The sequence below is a fragment of the Rattus rattus genome, chromosome 16 (genome assembly GCF_011064425.1).
Source record: "Rattus rattus isolate New Zealand chromosome 16, Rrattus_CSIRO_v1, whole genome shotgun sequence".
Taxonomy (NCBI): domain Eukaryota; kingdom Metazoa; phylum Chordata; class Mammalia; order Rodentia; family Muridae; genus Rattus; species Rattus rattus.
The window spans coordinates 32,198,505-32,215,184 of NC_046169.1; the positions used below are offsets into that span (position 1 = coordinate 32,198,505).

The 16,680-nt window shown below is 52.6% G+C and overlaps 1 protein-coding gene across 1 annotated transcript in view; it reads left to right on the forward strand.

The window, feature by feature from the left end:
* Positions 1 to 16,037, forward strand: part of Acad10 (acyl-CoA dehydrogenase family member 10) — a 41,986-nt gene extending 25,949 nt beyond the window's left edge. Inside the window, exons 11-22 of the mRNA XM_032886798.1 lie at positions 183 to 328; positions 2,365 to 2,538; positions 3,040 to 3,440; positions 5,496 to 5,636; positions 5,961 to 6,098; positions 6,197 to 6,287; positions 9,315 to 9,473; positions 10,561 to 10,733; positions 14,106 to 14,249; positions 14,873 to 14,950; positions 15,380 to 15,572; positions 15,776 to 16,037. Coding sequence (XP_032742689.1) covers positions 183 to 328; positions 2,365 to 2,538; positions 3,040 to 3,440; positions 5,496 to 5,636; positions 5,961 to 6,098; positions 6,197 to 6,287; positions 9,315 to 9,473; positions 10,561 to 10,733; positions 14,106 to 14,249; positions 14,873 to 14,950; positions 15,380 to 15,550 — 1,816 coding nt within the window. The 3' untranslated portion in view covers positions 15,551 to 15,572; positions 15,776 to 16,037. The remainder of the gene's footprint in view (positions 1 to 182; positions 329 to 2,364; positions 2,539 to 3,039; positions 3,441 to 5,495; positions 5,637 to 5,960; positions 6,099 to 6,196; positions 6,288 to 9,314; positions 9,474 to 10,560; positions 10,734 to 14,105; positions 14,250 to 14,872; positions 14,951 to 15,379; positions 15,573 to 15,775) is intronic.
* Positions 16,038 to 16,680: the final 643 nt, after the last annotated feature.

Here is a 16,680-nt window from a genome sequence, read left to right on the forward strand (position 1 = left end):
CAGCTAAGCTCGTCCCATGCCCTGCTGAGGCTTTTGACTGGCTGAGGCCAGCTGGAAGCCAGAGGACCTAGGTAGGAGACCTAGAAGTTAGCCTGGTTGCAGCATACAGACTGCTGGAGGGTGAACCCAGAAGAACCAATAGAGTGTCCCCAGCTGTCTCCATTCCTTCTGTGGCTTCTCAGGCTGGACAACCTGATGTTCCATCCTGAAAAGGCGGAGGTGCTCGCTGTCCTGGACTGGGAACTTTCCACCTTAGGGGACCCCTTTGCTGACGTGGCCTACAGCTGCCTGGCTCACTACCTGCCGTCCAGCTTTCCCATGCTCAGAGGTAGGAGCCAGTTCCACAGCAAGCACTGGGGCACGCACTGGCTGAGGCGGCCGGGCTGGAGCTCGAGAGCGAGGTCCAAGTGGCTCAAGTAATATTGTCCCTGGCATGTGGGGGTAAGAATAGGAGGTATCTCCCTTCATTTATTCTGCGTTTTTTGTTTGTTTGTTTGCACTGTGGGCACGTCTTGGCGCTCGTGCGTGCCAGCAAACACGCTAGCATCATGCTGAAGCACCAGCTTGCATTTTTCCATATGTTCTGACAATCTCTTGATGATCTGCCCAGGCTCACCTCGCCCCTTCCTTCCATTCGCACATCTGCCTTCGTCTTTTGTTCCTGCTGTTTCTGGGTTGTTTGCTCTGAGATAGACTCTCTTGGCTGGCTGTCCTTGAGCTCCCTGTGTAGCTGAGGCTGGCTTCAGACTCCCGAGCCTCCTGCCTTCACTTCCTGGGAGCTGGGATTTCAGGCATGTGTTACCGCATCCAGTCTATTGTGGAAATGAAGCATGCCCTTACGACTTTATGATCTCGTCATTCTTTATGATTCGTCACTGTGTACTTTGCCTCGGTCTGGTTCAGAATGGCAGGGATGGGGCATGTGTGAGCTGTGGTGGTTGTCTCCACATAGCCTTGGATGTCCTGGAACTCATTGTGTAGACCAGGCTGGCCTCACACTTACAGAGATAACCCTGCTTCAGCCTCCCAAGTGCTGGGATCGAAGGGGTGCTCCAAGCGTGTCCAGCTGTTTTGCTTTTTTTTTTTTTCCTTTCTTTTTTTTTTCTTGGAGCTGGGGACTGAACCCAGGGCCTTGCCTTTGCTAGGAAAGCGCTTTACCACTGAGCTAAATCCCCAACCCCCCCCTGTTTTGCTTTTAAGACTTATTTTTAATCGTGTGCATATGTGTGGGCGGGTATGTACACGGGTGGGTTCCCTAGAGTTGAGAGGCAGGCATGGAAACTCCCTGAGCCAGGGTTATACGAGCTGCCTGCATAGGTGCTGGGAACCTAACCTCTGGCCCTCTGTAGGAGCAGCAAGCGCCCTTAGCCACTGGGCCATCTCTTCAGCCCTTCCCTGGTTTTGGTGACAGGGCCTCACTATGTAGCCCTGACTGTATTGGAACTTGCTTGTGGCCCAGGCTGGCCTTAAAGTCCAGTGATTTTTCCTACCTCTGCCTCAGAGTGCTGGGATTACAGGCCTGTGCTGCCACGCCCACTGTAGGTGTATAGTTTGGACAGATGGTCATTAAATATTTCTTTGATGTCTTAATTTGCAGTGACAACTTTTATCACATAGATGTGATATAAGACACTTGGTTTCTTTCTTATTTGGATGCTTTGTTTCTGAGGGTTTGTTTGGGGGGGGTGTGTGGGAGTGGTCTCTGTTTTTTTTTTACCATCACCTCTCTTCTGACCCCATAAAGTAAGGCACTGGACATCTTTCTAGTCATCTGATTACCAAGACACAGGGTATTCAGACTTCTAGTCAGAGGTCACATGTTACGGTGCAAGCAAATCAGTGAAGCCTAGTGTCCTGATCTTTATCTGCTTCATAATACAGTGAGATTGCTCTTCTGAGGCCTGTGTGTGTGTGGGTGCATGGGTGCATGCATACATGCATACATGTGTTCATGTGTGTGTGTGCGTGTACGTGTGTGTGTGTGTGCGTGTGTACACTCCCGTGTCTGGGCATCACACCCAGGGCCTGGCACATGCCAAGCAAGTGCTGTAGCACTGAGCTCCACCACCAGCCCCCCTGGGACTGTGTCTGAGCAAATGACCAGTTAAGGATGTCTCCATCTGGGAGCTGTGGTCCAGGGGGGATCCTTTGTTGACTGATAATTTGGTCTGAAACCTTGAGGGAGTGAGTGCTCCGTCAGTAACTTACCTTAGGCCAGTGGCTAGGGCAAGGAGCCACAGGACTCACAAGCGGCCCCATAGCTGTGAATGTCACTCGGGAGCAGAGTGGCCTTCAGAATTCACTGTCGCTAATGGTAGGGAAACGCGGGTACCAACCACTCTGGTCGGCTCTGTCTCATCTCAGGGTTCAGGGACCAGGATGTGAGGGAGCTGGGCATCCCCACCGTGGAGGAGTACTTCAGGATGTACTGTCTTAACATGGGCATCCCACCCATCGACAACTGGAACTTCTACATGGCTTTCTCCTTTTTCCGAGTGGCTGCAATCCTACAGGGAGTCTACAAGCGCTCGCTCACAGGTAAGCCTTGGCCCGGCAGCCACGGAGGCTCTGAGGAGAGAGGTTGGGCCAGAATGGTGTACGGCTCAATTTATTTCCCCATCATCATGAAAGTACGGGTGTGTAGAGCCAGCTGTGGTAGCTCACACTTGGGAAGTGGGGTTCAGGGTCGGAGAGTTCAAGGGCATCCTCATCTATATCTGGGAAGCAACAGGAAGCCCTGTCCTGAGTGCTGGAATTAAAGGTCTGTGCCACCACAGCTTAAATTAGTTTCTTTAGGAAAAGAAAGGCCAAGCAACAGGGGACATCCGACCTCCAACTTCTGGTTCCCAGGTCGCTGACTTACCACCCTCTCCAGACTCAGTTTCCCTGTCAACCAAGTTCAGCCTCAGAGCGGAGTGCTGCCTGGGAGTGCAGAGCTCAGCCAGTGGCAGTGTCTGCCCTCAGAGTATCGGCCATGTCACCAACTCGCACGTCCCCAGGGTGGTCATGGGTCATCAGTTCCCCCTCCATTCTCCGTAGGACAGGCCAGCTCTGCAATAGCCGAACAAAGTGGGAAGCTCACTGAGTCCATGGCTGAGCTGGCCTGGGATTTTGCCATCAAAGAAGGGTTCCGGGTTTTCAAAGCGATGCCAGCTACCACAACACTGACGAGATCCTACCATGCCTGGGCTGGGCCGCGGCTCCCGAGGACTCCCACGGGCGCGAGGAGTCACAGCACTACAGTAGCTGCTTTCCCCTCTCACGAGGCAAAGGGAGGCCTGATCATCTCTCCAGAGGGCCTGTCCCCTCGGGTCAGGAAGTTGTATGACCAGCTGTTGCAGTTTATGGAACAGAAAGTGTACCCCGCAGAGCCAGAGCTGCAGAGACACCAGGCCTCAGCCGACAGGTGGAGCCCTTCCCCGCTGATAGAAGACCTCAAGGTAAGCCAGCTCCTCCGTGTGGCGGACTCTAGCCATTGAGGCTTGAGGCAAGGAGGCTGAGTGGAATCCTCTTGGTTTCCCATCACTAGAGAGAGGCCGCTGCTGGCTAATCAGGTTTCACAGGGTGTGGGTGTGTGTGTGTGTGTGTGTGTGTGTGTGTGTGTGTGTGTGTGTGTGTGTGTGTGTGTGTGTGTGGTGTGTGTGTGTGGTATGTGTGTGTGTGTGTGGGTGTGTGTGTGTGTGTGTGTGTGTGTGTGTGTGTGTGGGTGTGGTGTGTGTGTGGGTGTGTGTGTGGGGTGTGTGTGTGGGTGGGTGTGTGTGTGTGTGTGTGTGCGTGTGTGTGTGTGTGTGTGTGTGTGTGTGTGTGTGTGTGCGGGTGTGTGTGTGTGTGTGTGGGTGTGTGTGTGTGTGGTGTGTGTGTGTGTGTGTGTGTGTGTGTGTGTGTGTGTGTGTGTGTGTGTGTGTGTCTGGGATGAGGAAGGAGAGTGGTAATTTGGGCTCCTGTGGTCCCCATACGTGGGAGGTAGAGGCAGGAGGATAAAAAGTTCAGGCCAACCTCAACTACTTGAGACCCTGTGTCGAGCTTGCTTTTTTTTTTTTTTTTTCCGGAGCTGAGGACCGAACCCAGGGCCTTGCGCTTGCTAGGCAAGTGCTTTACCACTGAGTTAAATCCCCAACCTCAAAACCCTGTCTCAAAATCAAGTAATATGACCTGTAGCTTGGAGACTCATCATGTCACATGGACATCTGTCACATGGCTTTGAGAAACGAGCCATATTGGGGGACGTCTCTAGCCAAACTCTCTTGCTAGAGAGATGGTATGAGAAGCAGAGAGCTGAGCTTTTGGAAAGTGTTCTGCTCACTCCGCCTTGTTCCCTCACCGTTCTGACAAACGCCTGCAGTCTGTGGTGGGCTGGCCCATTCCTGCCCGTGGTCAGTCAGGACAGCACAGTGAGGGAGTCTGTGGAAAGCAGCTCCCCTCAGGGTGACAGAAAACAGGCAGAAGCAGACACATGAACCTATACCTGAGCCCTTCCTTTCTTCACCTTTTATTCCATATGGACCTCCAGCCTAGGGGATGGTGCCGCCCACATCAGTAGGAAGGTTCATTATTTAGTTACTCACCTCTGGAAAGGAGGGCTTGCTCAGGGCATGAGCTCACAGGTCTCAGGACCCCCATGCCCACGCCCACCCCCACCCCCAACCCCGGGGAGCCGGCTGTGTTCCAGTAGGATTCCTACCTATCAACAGCACTAGTGTTAGTCCTGATGAGGGATGGGGATAGAGATGGGGGTGGGGGTGGCTGGGATACGGAGACCTGGAATGAGCTCACTCTGGGCCTTGCTAGTTCTCTCTCATTTATGCCACCCGTGCCTGCAGGCTTGTGTCCGGCCAATGGGTCTGCCTTGGCATTGCTTTGGGTATATGCTATGTCTCGGACTGCGCCTTCCTTTCCCCTCTGTGTGCCACTGGTCAAGACAAGATTTGACCTGGGCTGGGGAGAGGACTCAAGGTTAAGAGAGCAGACTGTGATTTTAGAGGGCTAAAGTTCAGTTCCCAGCACCCACATCAGGAGACTCACAACTGTCTATAACTCTAGGTCCAGGCATTTTAATACCACACCCCTCACCTCCATGGGCCCCTGCATTCACGTTCATACACATGTACATGCTTACATTGGGTTTCTTTGTCTGGTGTGTTTGTTTGTTTGTTTGTAGACAGGGTTTCTCTGTGTAGCCCAGGCTGTCCTGGAACTTGAACTTGCTTTGTAGACCAGATTAGCCTTGAATTAGCAGAATCACAGAGATCTGCCTGCCTCTGCCTCCTGGGTGTTCACCACCTCAACCCAGCTTTTGTTTTTTTGTCTTGGTACTTTGAGACAGCATCTCTCTGTGTGGTCCTAGCTGGCCTGAAATTCAACACATAGACCAGGCTAGCCTCAAACTCAGAGATCCACATGCTTGCTGGGGTTAAAGATGGATAATGACACTTCTGTCCAAACTTTTATATATATATGTAAGATTCAGTGATTATTGCCATCCCTTCCCCTGACAGGAGAAAGCCAAGGCTGAAGGGCTTTGGAACCTTTTCCTACCCTTGGAGACAGATCCTGAGAGAAAGTACGGAGCAGGGCTGACTAACGTGGAGTACGCACATCTGTGTGAAGTGATGGGCATGTCTCTGTACGCTTCTGAGGTACAGTCCCCACAGTTCTCTCAGCATGAGAACATGTCACACGCACACACACACACACACACACACACACACACACACACACACACACACACACACACACACACACACACGCACACACACGGCCAGTGGAATCCCCCTGTGGAAGGTCCATCTCAGGCCGCACACAGCCGGAATCTCACGTGGGCAAGGCCGAGGACTAAAGCCTGTGTAGAGAATCCACTCAGCATGGGAGACGCCTACGGGTGTGGGCTGTGGGAGCTTCTAGCCCCTGGCTTCAGGGTCCTTAGGAGATGTGGGGGACATGGATGAGTTTCTTCTCCTCAGATATTTAATTGCTCTGCCCCGGATACGGGGAACATGGAGATCCTGGTGCGCTACGGCACGGAGGAGCAGAAGGCCCGCTGGCTGGCGCCGCTCCTGGAGGGCAGGATCCGTTCCTGCTTCGCCATGACCGAGCCCCAGGTACCATGTTCACATCTAAAGGCTGGGCCGCGGCTGCTCTTCTGCTCCTGTACGATGTAGGTCACTAGGATCTCTAACCAGAACGTGCTCTGCTTCAGGTGGCCTCCTCAGATGCCTCCAACATCGAGGCGTCCATCGAAGAGGACGATGGCTCCTATGTCATAAATGGTCACAAGTGGTGGATCTCAGGTACTTGGCCTGAAATACGCTTGCCAAACTCAGTCTGCGTGGGCGGGCAGGCCTCTGAGGCCCAGTGTGAGCTGCATGGGGTTGGGGGAGGGGAGTTACAGGGGCTTTTGCGGGCAGAGCTCTAGGAATCTGTTAAGGGAATCTTCTCTCTTTATCCTGCCCCTGCCATTTTGTCCGGAAGCCTTCTCTGTAGCTCCCCCTTTCTCTTGAGGTCGGTGTGTTGTGTCTTAGGGGCTTCCAAGTGTTTCTGTGCCTCAGCTCACAGAGCCCCTGTACTTCCCTTAAGGCAGGGATCCCCAGGCCCCATCCCATTTCACAGGAGGAAACTAGGACTTGGAGTCCCAGTCACTCCCCTGGGGCTGTAGCAGCCGGCAGGTGTTTTAGAGATTGAAGTATCATGTAGGCTATGCCGACCTCAGACTGCTATGTAGCTGACGCTGGCCTCGAACTCCGGATCCGCACGCCTCTGCATTCCAAGTGCTGGGGTCACAGGTGTGTGCCACCACACCAGGCTCAAATGTATTTGTCAAAAATTCATATACCTCTAGACATGGCGCTGTGCAAACTATGATTCCAGGGCCTGGGAGGTAGTGGTGGAGATTAACACAGATGTGGGGATGCCATCCTCGGTCATGTATGAGTTCAAGGCCAGCCTGGGCTACATGAGACCCTGTCTGGAAAAAAACAAAACAAAAAAATGACAACAAAAAAAAAATCCAGGGGTTGGGGATTTAGCTCAGTGGTAGAGTGCTTGCCTAGGAAGCACAAGGCCCTGGGTTCGGTCCCCAGCTCTGAAAAAAAGAAAAAAAAAAAAAAATCCAAATGCTACATTGTCCACAGAATTTTAACAGAGTTTTTTCTTTTCTTTTCTTTTTTTCGGAGCTGGGGACCGAACCCAGGGCCTTGCGCTTGCTAGGCAAGCTCTCTACCACTGAGCTAAATCCCCAACCCCGAGTTTTTTCTTTTTTAAGATTTATTTATTTTATTTATGAGTTCACTGTAGCTATCTCCAAACACCACAAGAACAGGGCATCAGATCCATTACAGATGGTTGTGAACCACCATGTGGTTGCTAGGAATTGAACTCAGGACCTCTGGAAGAGCAGCCAGTGCTCTTAACCACTGAGCCATCTCCAGCCCCTTAACAGAGTTTTTTTTTTTTTTTAAGATTTATTTATTTATTATATATAAGTACATTGTAGCTGTCTTCAGACACACCAGAAGAGGGCATCAGATCTCATTACAGATGGTTGTGAGCCACCCTGTGGTTGCTGGGAATTGAACTCAGGATCTCTGGAAGAGCAGTTGGGTGCTCTTAACCGCTGAGCCATCTCTCTAGCCCCCTTAACAGAGTTTTTAAATAACTCTTTCACTTGTTTTTGAGACTGGGGCTGTCTGCCTAGAACTTGCTTATGTAGACTAGGCTGGCCTTGAACTCCCAGAGATCCACTTGCCTCTGCCGTCCAAGTGCTGAGGTTAAAGGCGTAGGCCACTAGACCCAGCTTCATTGTGTTTCTAAGCAGTGGGCTGGAGAGATGGCTCGGGGTGAAGAGCACTTGTTCCTGCAGAGGTCCTGGGTTCAGTTCCCAGCGCCCGCATGGCTGCTCACATCGTAATCCCAGGGGATCTGATGCCCTCTTCTGACTTTCTTGAGCACCAGGCATCATGTGGTACCCATATATGCACACATGCAGGCAAAACACACACATAAATTAAAGTTTTTAATTTTTTAATTGTCATGAAGTGAACGCTTACCACTTGCTCACTGAGGCAGTTGACTTTCCATCTCACCTCTGTAATGAAGATTCTGACTCATCCTGTCCCCTGGTTTCTTATGTTCTTTGGTACCTGTTGACCATGTGGGGGAAATCTAATATCCAGACCACCTATGACTAGAGGAAGGGGGAGGGGAGGGAATAAAGGGAGGGGAGGGAAGAGGAGGGGGGGAGAGAGAGAAGTGTGCCTTGTGCTCTGGGCAAGCGTTCCACCTTGAGCTGTGTCCCCAGTCTCTCTATCATGGTGGATTCTGAACCACTCGCTCCATTTACACGGTGTGCCTGGTCTTTGGCGTATGTTTTTACACTTTTGACCTGGAGAGAACACAGCTGGTATTCTCACAGAGGCCCAGCCAGGGAGGCTTCCAGGCCTCCCACAAAACACAACCATGGCCTGCTGGAAGCACAGATCGTTCTCGGAGTCTGAAGCAGTTTTCTGAAGCACTCGCCAGAAGGGAAGCCTGAGAAGTGCAGCTCAATTGTCCTCTGGGTGTCTCCAAGAGTTGCCTCTGCCCTGGGTCCACAACCACCAGTGTCCACAAGAGGGCGAACTCTTGTCGATGGCTTTTGCAGCCAGTCCTATCTTGGCTGCCTTACGGTGGATGATATGTGAGCTGTCCTTTGGTACCATCCATGGTAGATACCCATCATGCAGCCCACTACCTCACGTGATGCTCAGCAAGCTAGAGGCACCGACAGCCTCTTTGACATCTTGTTCCTGGCTTTTAAGTCTAACGTGATGGTTTTAAACTTTTTTTTTTTTTTTTTTTTGTTCTTTTTTTTTTGAGCTGGGGACCCGAACCCAGGGCCTTGCGCTTCCTAGGTAAGCGCTCTACCACTGAGCTAAATCCCAGCCCCCTTTTTTTTTTTTTCATGGTGTTAGACTGAGGCCTCAACAGTTAAAGGCCCTGGGTGCTCTTGCAGAGGACCAGCCACCACCCGCGTGACAGCTCCCAACTCTTTGTGACTCTAGTTCCAGGTGACCTGACACCTTCTTCTGGCTTCTGTGGGCACTGCACACACATACAGACATAAACTCCCACGTGAAAGTGAAAACGCTGCCCTTACAGTGTGACAGGTCCCCATCTCGCTGCAATAAGCTTTGTGTGGCCCGGAGGCCACATGCGCATCTCTGATCCCGTGGCTCTGTCAGGGTCATCGCTTTGCTGTTCGCAGGCCAGGGCTGCGTGCAGTCAGAGGCTCCGTAGTCCCAGAACCCACTGACAGGCCCTGTCCCTCTCCTTCCCGGCAGGCATCCTGGATCCACGCTGCAAACTCTGTGTGTTTATGGGGAAAACAGACCCGCAGGCCCCAAGGCACCAGCAACAGTCTATGCTCTTGGTTCCCATGGACACGCCCGGAATCAAAGTCATCCGGCCTCTGTCAGTGTTTGGATTAGAGGATCCTCCAGGTTAGATATCCCTGAGTCAGTCACCCTGAGTGTGGCTCTAATACGGGACAGCAGATTGGGGAGCCCTTGCTCCCTTCAGAATTTGTCACATGCCAAGGATCTGAAGGCGCTGGGGAGGCCCAGCCCAGCCTTTTATTCCCTCAGAGGCTTGGCCTGCCCAGCAGATTGCCTGTGGGTGTTTATGCCTTTCCCTTCCATTCTCAGAAGAGAAGCAGGAGTCCCTGAGAGGAGGCAGGCAGGCGGGCAGAGGCACCAGGCCTGCATCCTCCTGGCTTTGTCTTGTGTGGGCCAAGGCCCCAGTGGACTCCCCTTACCTGTGTGAGGGGAGGGACCTCTCCACTGACAACATCCACACCCACATCTCCAGAGGACCGGCACACCCACCGTTCCTCATCCAGGGGTTCTGGCCTGCATCCTAGTTTATCCTCGAGGCTCAGTGGGTACTTCCATCAAGCCTGATGACCTGAGTTCAGTCCTTGGGACCCACATGGGAGAGAACTAGCTCTGCTACCTCACACATGCTTGGGCATGTGTGCGTGCGTGTGCATGCACACACACACACACACACACACACACACACACAACCAATAAATAATATGTGTAAAAATAAATCAATGTGTGGCCAGTGAGCTGGCTCAGTAGTGAAAGGTGCTTGCTGCAAGCCCGACCGCCTGAGTTCAATCCCCAAGGACCTACATGGTAGAAGGGACCTGGCTCCTTAAAGTTGGCTTCTGACCCTCCCAAATGCACCTTGCCTGTACGCCGACATTGCACACAGGCAGCGGTGGTGCACGCCTTTAATCCCAGCACTTGGGAGGCAGACGCAGGCAGTCCCTGAGTTTAAGGCCAGTCTGGTCTACACAGAGAAACTCTGTCTCACAAAAGAAAAAAAGAAAGAAAGAAACAAATAGAGTAACTTGTTTTTGCTGTAGACATCAAAACTCCCTTCCTGTATTTCTGGGGCCGCTGTCCCCCTCCTTAGCGATGACCCAGTTAGAAGCCTAAGGCCTGGGAACGGGACCAGCAGCTAGCCCTAACCTAAGCAAGGTATACAGACATCCAAAGAACCTGCATCTTGGTCTTTCAGGTGGCCATGGTGAAGTACAGTTCAAAGACGTGCGTGTGCCCAAGGAGAACATACTTCTGGGCCCTGGCCGAGGCTTTGAGATCGCTCAGGGCAGGCTGGGGCCCGGTCGGATTCATCACTGCATGAGGTTGATCGGGTATTCAGAGAGGGCCCTGGCACTCATGAAGACACGGGTGAGTCCCCACCTTGTGCCCATATTGACTCAAAGCCCCTGTTGCTGGCTGGAGAATTCCAACGCTGGTACCCTTCTGAGAACAGACCTCGGGGATGGTGTTCCCTCCCAGAATCTCCCTCTCTGCTTTGCACGTGCTTTACTTGGCCACAGCTGGCTTCCAGAGAGCGATGGGTACCCCTCTGTCCAGGTGGCCAGATGCCAAGGCAGGCTTTATGGTAGCCGAGGACAAGGTTCCAAAACCCAAAGGATTATGGGCAACCAGGAGCCATTTGTGTTCCCAGTACAAACCCAGGTAGGTCCTGCATGGCCTGTTGTGCCCCTGGGGTCACAGCACCTGGCCCTGCGCATGACAGCTTCCTTGTTCAGTACATCCAGACATGGCTGGTGTCTTACGCCTATAGTTCTAGCACTCGGAAGCTCAGGCAGGAGGATTGCTGAAACTCCAAGACCAGCCTACAGACTGTGTCCACAATATGACATTGTCTCAAACAACAAAAGTCATTTGCCATGGGCCCCTTAAAGGCTGGGGTCTCTGCCACCACCATGGCGGCAGAGTGAGGATCCGCAGGAGGTTAGAAGGTGGTTCAGTTAGGTGTGACCAAGCCGGTGTCGGTTCAGACTTCACGAGTCTTACCCCGAGCAGTTTGTTTTCGGCATTTTTAAGCAGCACACAACTCGGTGGAAACTTATTCTGGAGATGAGTAATTCTGAGTGCACATCAAAAAGAATCCTGGAATCTCTCAAAGGAACGAAGCACACTAAATATATGTCAGAAGTGACTCCATCGAGACTCTGTAAAAACCGTGTGACATCCTCCATAAAGACAGTTCTATACATTGCTCGAGAGATAAAAGCCTATAAGGCGCTGGGGGAGGGTTTCTGTGCAGGAGGATCTGGTGTGGTCTCCAGTCACACAGATAGCACAAAGGTCCCAGACTATTCACCGCATCCTCACTCATGGCTCAGGTCTCTTAACAGCCATGCTGGTCTGGAACTCTCCATGTAGGCAGAGGTGACCTTGTTGGGACTCAGGTGCAGGCACCAGACCATCCCTGATTGGAACGTAACTTCATGGTATACAGATGAACTCACTGTGTTCCTAAATTATATTTATTTATATTTAGATATTTAATATATAAATTCTATGTTATATTATATTTATTGTTTTTAAAGCAGGCTGCTAGGGACAGATGTCATGATGTTTGCCTTGCACCCCAGAACTCTGTAGGCAGAGGCAGGTGGGTCTCTTTGTGACAGAGGCCAGAGCAAGTTCCAGGACAGCCAGGGCTACCTGGAAAGCCCCTGTCTCAGATGAACAACTGGGCAGAGATTACCGAACAGCGTGTGGACTGTCGCTGTGTTTTCAATGGCGGGAGCGAGAACAGTGAGTCAACCCAGCACGTAAAGGCAACTGCAGAGGCTCATGAAGCAAGATTGACTCCCGGGACCCACAGAGCAGAAGGGGAGATTCAACTCCTCCACGTTGTCCTCTAACCCTCACGCTCATATAAGACTGTAAAACTATATCTATGCGCACCTTTAAATGCATGCAGAAAGTGTGGAAGCACAGAGAAGAACCGTGTGTTTCGGGGCTGGGGATTTAGCTCAGTGGTAGAGCACTTACCTAGGAAGCGCAAGGCCCTGGGTTCGGTCCCCAGCTCCGAAAAAAAGAACCAAAAAAGAATCATGTGTTTTGAGATGGGCTCACTCTGCCGCCCAGATTGGTCTCGAGCTTTTAGACTCAAACAGCTCTCCAAACAGCTCACTCTACAGACACACCAAGGCGACAGCCACCCCCTGTCAGGTGATGGGATACTAGGTATTTTTTTCTGCCTTTTGAATGAAAATTGACAGCCATGACACAAGATATATTATTGCTGTAAAAATCATTTTCCCAGGGATAGATAAATAAAACATGTGATAGAAGAATGCTTTTGACTCTCAGCCCTTTCTAAGCTGGAGCTCCAGGCTGTGAGGCTGGCCATCACCAGCAGATGGCGACTTGCCCCTTGGTGGAGTTCCCTCAGTCCTTCCTACTTTCCTTACCCGGAGCAGTCTTGGCCAGAAGCTGGCTGGGGCCTTCTCTCTTGCCTAACTTCAAGCCCAGGGCTTCACTAAAGGGGTCTTAGAAGTTCTGGGCCGCGGCAGTGGTGGTACACACCTTTAATCCCAGCACTAGGAAGGCAGAAAGAGGTAGGTGGATCTCTCTGGATCTCTCTGAAGTTCGAGACCAGCCTGATCTACAGGACTAGGGCATTGAGGGCTACACAAAGAAACCCTGTCTTGAAAAACAAAACAAAACAATGTGGCTCTCAGCTCAAAAGAAGGTTGTTTCAGAGTTACATGTAAGCACTGTTCAGGAATACAGATTTAGATTACCTCGGATTCCACTTTGCAGTCTACTAAGTTATACAAAGTTTCTTGTTTTGTTTTTCTTTGTGGGTTTTTTTTTTGGGGGGGGGGGAGTTGCTGGCTTGTTTGTTTGTTTTTTGAGACATGGTTTCTCTCTGTAGCCCTGGCTGACCAGGAACTCACTTGCTTTATAAACCAGCCTGGCCTTGAACTCAAACTCGAGATCGGCCCTCCTCTGCCTCTCAAGCGCTAGGATTAAGGGGAGAGCCACAGCTGCGTGGCTCTGTTGGAAGACATTATCTATGAATCTCTCTCTCTCTCTCTCTCTCTCTCTCTCTCTCTCTCTCACACACACACACACACACACACACACACACACACACACACACACACACACACAGCATAGACCTCATAGTCATAGAGATCCTCCTGCCTCTGCCTTTGGGATTAAGGATGTGCGTCACCACGCCCAGGCTCATGAAGTTTGAACAAAGGAGAAAGTCACAGAACACCTTCAGCTGTGTTGATGGCGCTCCAGGCGGGCGAGTCACAACACAAGCGGAACTATGTCTGCCGTGCGCCTCTGGTACTCTCCGATGACCTCCTTAACTCTTGGGTTGGTGGAAGGTAGCGATCTCCATCTTCACATTCCAGAAGGACTTTCCCTTAGTCACAAGGTTGTCACACACTGCCGTGGGCAATAAATGTCCGTCGAGGCACCATGACAGCCCAAGATTCCTGGCTGTGGACCTGTAACATTCCAGGCTCTCCCGGATCACCAAAGCTGTAGTCAGCCATCAGCCTCCGGAGAATGCTCTCCGTAGGTGTGGCATCTGTAACGACCATTACGACCATTACGACCATTGCATTGCAACCCCGCCCCCAACTAGCTGGCAGGCAGGCGGTTCCCACATCTGCTCTCTCCTGTGTGCCTGGCTCCCCTGCAGGTCATCCACTCTGAGCCTCCCAGGACCACTCTAGGCCCAGCTCCCCAGCCTTGTCTCCCTGGTATCCCTAGGTGATGTCCCGCACGGCCTTCGGGAAGCCCCTTGTGGAGCACGGCACCATCCTAGCAGACATTGCCTGGTCTCGTGTGGACATCGAGCAGGCACGCCTGCTGGTGCTGAAGGCTGCCCACCTCATGGATGTGGCCGGAAACAAGGTGGGAGGCCTCAGAGATGACAGGAGCCATCCTTGGGGGACACTGGAGTCCACCCTTCTCTCATTGTTTGGCAAACTGCGGGAAGGCTCAGCTCTTGGACACTGATGACTGCTAATGTTCTGCTTGAACTCTAGAGGGTCATCTATTGCCAACCAGAAAAGGCCCAGGGAGAGAGGTGAACGTCCACCAAATGGTCAGCTCTGTAGCCCCAGGTCTTCAACAAGACCCGGTGCAGGAGGCTGATGAGGGGGGAGAGAGCTGGGAGAAGGACCTCACAGACCTGGTCCAAACAGAGCATTAGCCTACAGAGGAGCTCGTTCCCATAGCAACGTTCCCCATTTCCTATAGTGGGTGGCCTTGATGCATGTGGACTGCCCTGTTACCCGGCCCCCGTGCAAGGACCCCGGACCCAGGAGAGCTGCTGCACCAGGTAGTGGAGCCAGGCATGCTGTCCCTGGTTCTTTGATGCCCTTGTTTTTGGCAGCTTGAAGATGCCCATGTCTAGCTTTGGTCCACTGTTGCCTGTAGCACTGTGTCCAGCGTCCACCCTGACGGTCAGTTTGGTTTTCTGTGGTCCTCTTAGCACCTCATCCCGTTTCCCTTTACTCTGCCTTCTCCTGCAGGCTGCAGCTTTGGAGATCGCCATGATTAAAATGGTAGCCCCTTCCATGGCTTATCGAGTAATTGACCGCGCTGTTCAGGTGAGCTGCCCCTCACCGGCCTGCCTCGGGCTGTGCCTGCTGCCTTCCTCTCCAAGCCAAGCCGTGCAGGGCCCCTCCCTCCCTCCCACGACCACGCCAGCCCGTGCTTCCCTCCCTGCATTCGGCTTGCAAGGAGCTGGCCTCAGCCTAAGGAAGCCCCGCTGCTGCTCATACCCAGTGCCCTGACCCTGCGGGGTGCGCATCCTGACACCTGATCCCACACAGGACGTTCTCAGTAGCAGAAGCAAACCTTGTAGAATGGGCTCGGTGAGCCAGGCATCCAAAGGATGCCGTTATGGTCCTATGTGAAGTCTGGGACGCACAGAGGTACAGGGGACCCCTGGCGAGACAGCGGTCGCCAGCGGTTTTGAGCAGGCTGACACTTTGAGAAATCCGGCTCTCTTCTGTTTCCTGCTATGTATCTGCCAGGCTTTTGGAGCAGCAGGCCTCAGCAGCGACTACCCCCTGGCTCAGTTCTTTGGCTGGGCCCGAGCCCTGCGCTTCGCTGACGGCCCTGATGAGGTACACCAGCTGACGGTGGCCAAGATGGAGCTGAAGGGTCGCTCCGGGCTGCAGGAGCCAGCAGCCCCCAGAGTGTAGATGCTGGGTTTGCAAAGGCCTGGTATGTGTGCTCCTTACCTCCCCCACCGCACCTCAGTCTGGGACAGTCACTGTGACCCGATCTCTCTGGGGTCTCCTCGAGGAGGTGTTTCTGGAGGGACGACTGGGTTAGAGCTTGTTTTAGGCATGGAAGAAGGAGATTTGGATGCAGGCCTGGGGAGCTGTTCTTTTCTTCAGAGTTGACCTGTGACCCCCTTCCTCCAGGCTGTAGGGATCTGGACACCGTGTGCTCTGATCTCTCCAGAAGCGATAAGGCTCCTTCCTGGGGCTTCTGGGAAAGCAGAGGGCATAGCCACAGCAGATACTGCTGGAAACTGGGATGAAGACACCCTGTGCCCACATCTGGAATACGAATTCAGAGGATTAAGATGCTCTGTTGGAAAGGGGCTTTGGGGATACAAAGAGTCTGTGTACTTCCTGGGTCACATGCAGGATATGGGGAATAAAGGCTCGCATAGCCCCGTGACTCAGGTGTCAGTGGCTTTCCCAGTGCTGGCCTTATATACTGGAGTCCGCCACGCCCCCTAGTAATCCCACTTGCCTTCTTCACACCTCACCAGCAGTTCAGAAACCTCACCAAAGGAGCCGCGTCACCTGAAGGAGACCCTCATTAACCCCGTCTCCACATGGGCTGGGGACACAGGTGCCACCACGCCTAATGGAAGATCCATGAAGGGCCCAGCCCTCACTGGCAGCATAGCCCCTGCACACTGGCAGATGGCAGCAACCCGAGCCCCACCTCTGTTTCAGGCCTGAGAGAAAAACAAGGATTTGTAAAAAGGAAGTGGCTATCACATAGCATGTCACGTGGCCCTAATTCTGTCTCTTGACCTCTGAGGTTAACCTTGCTCTACTGCCATGCTGAGGCATGACCCCTTGCCTGCCTCAGACTAGCTGCTTCAAGGCCACGTGCAAACACATGGTCTTAACCACCGAGCCATCTGCCTAACCCCCATTTTGGATTTGTAAAAGACCCTGTGGGGCTGGGGAGGAGGCGAGGCAGGGAGGGTGCTTGCTGCCCATGGGTAAGCTCCGGACTTTGTGCTCCAGAACCCACATGGGAAGGCTGGGGTATGTGGTATATACTGAGAGAGCAGTCAGAGGAAGCT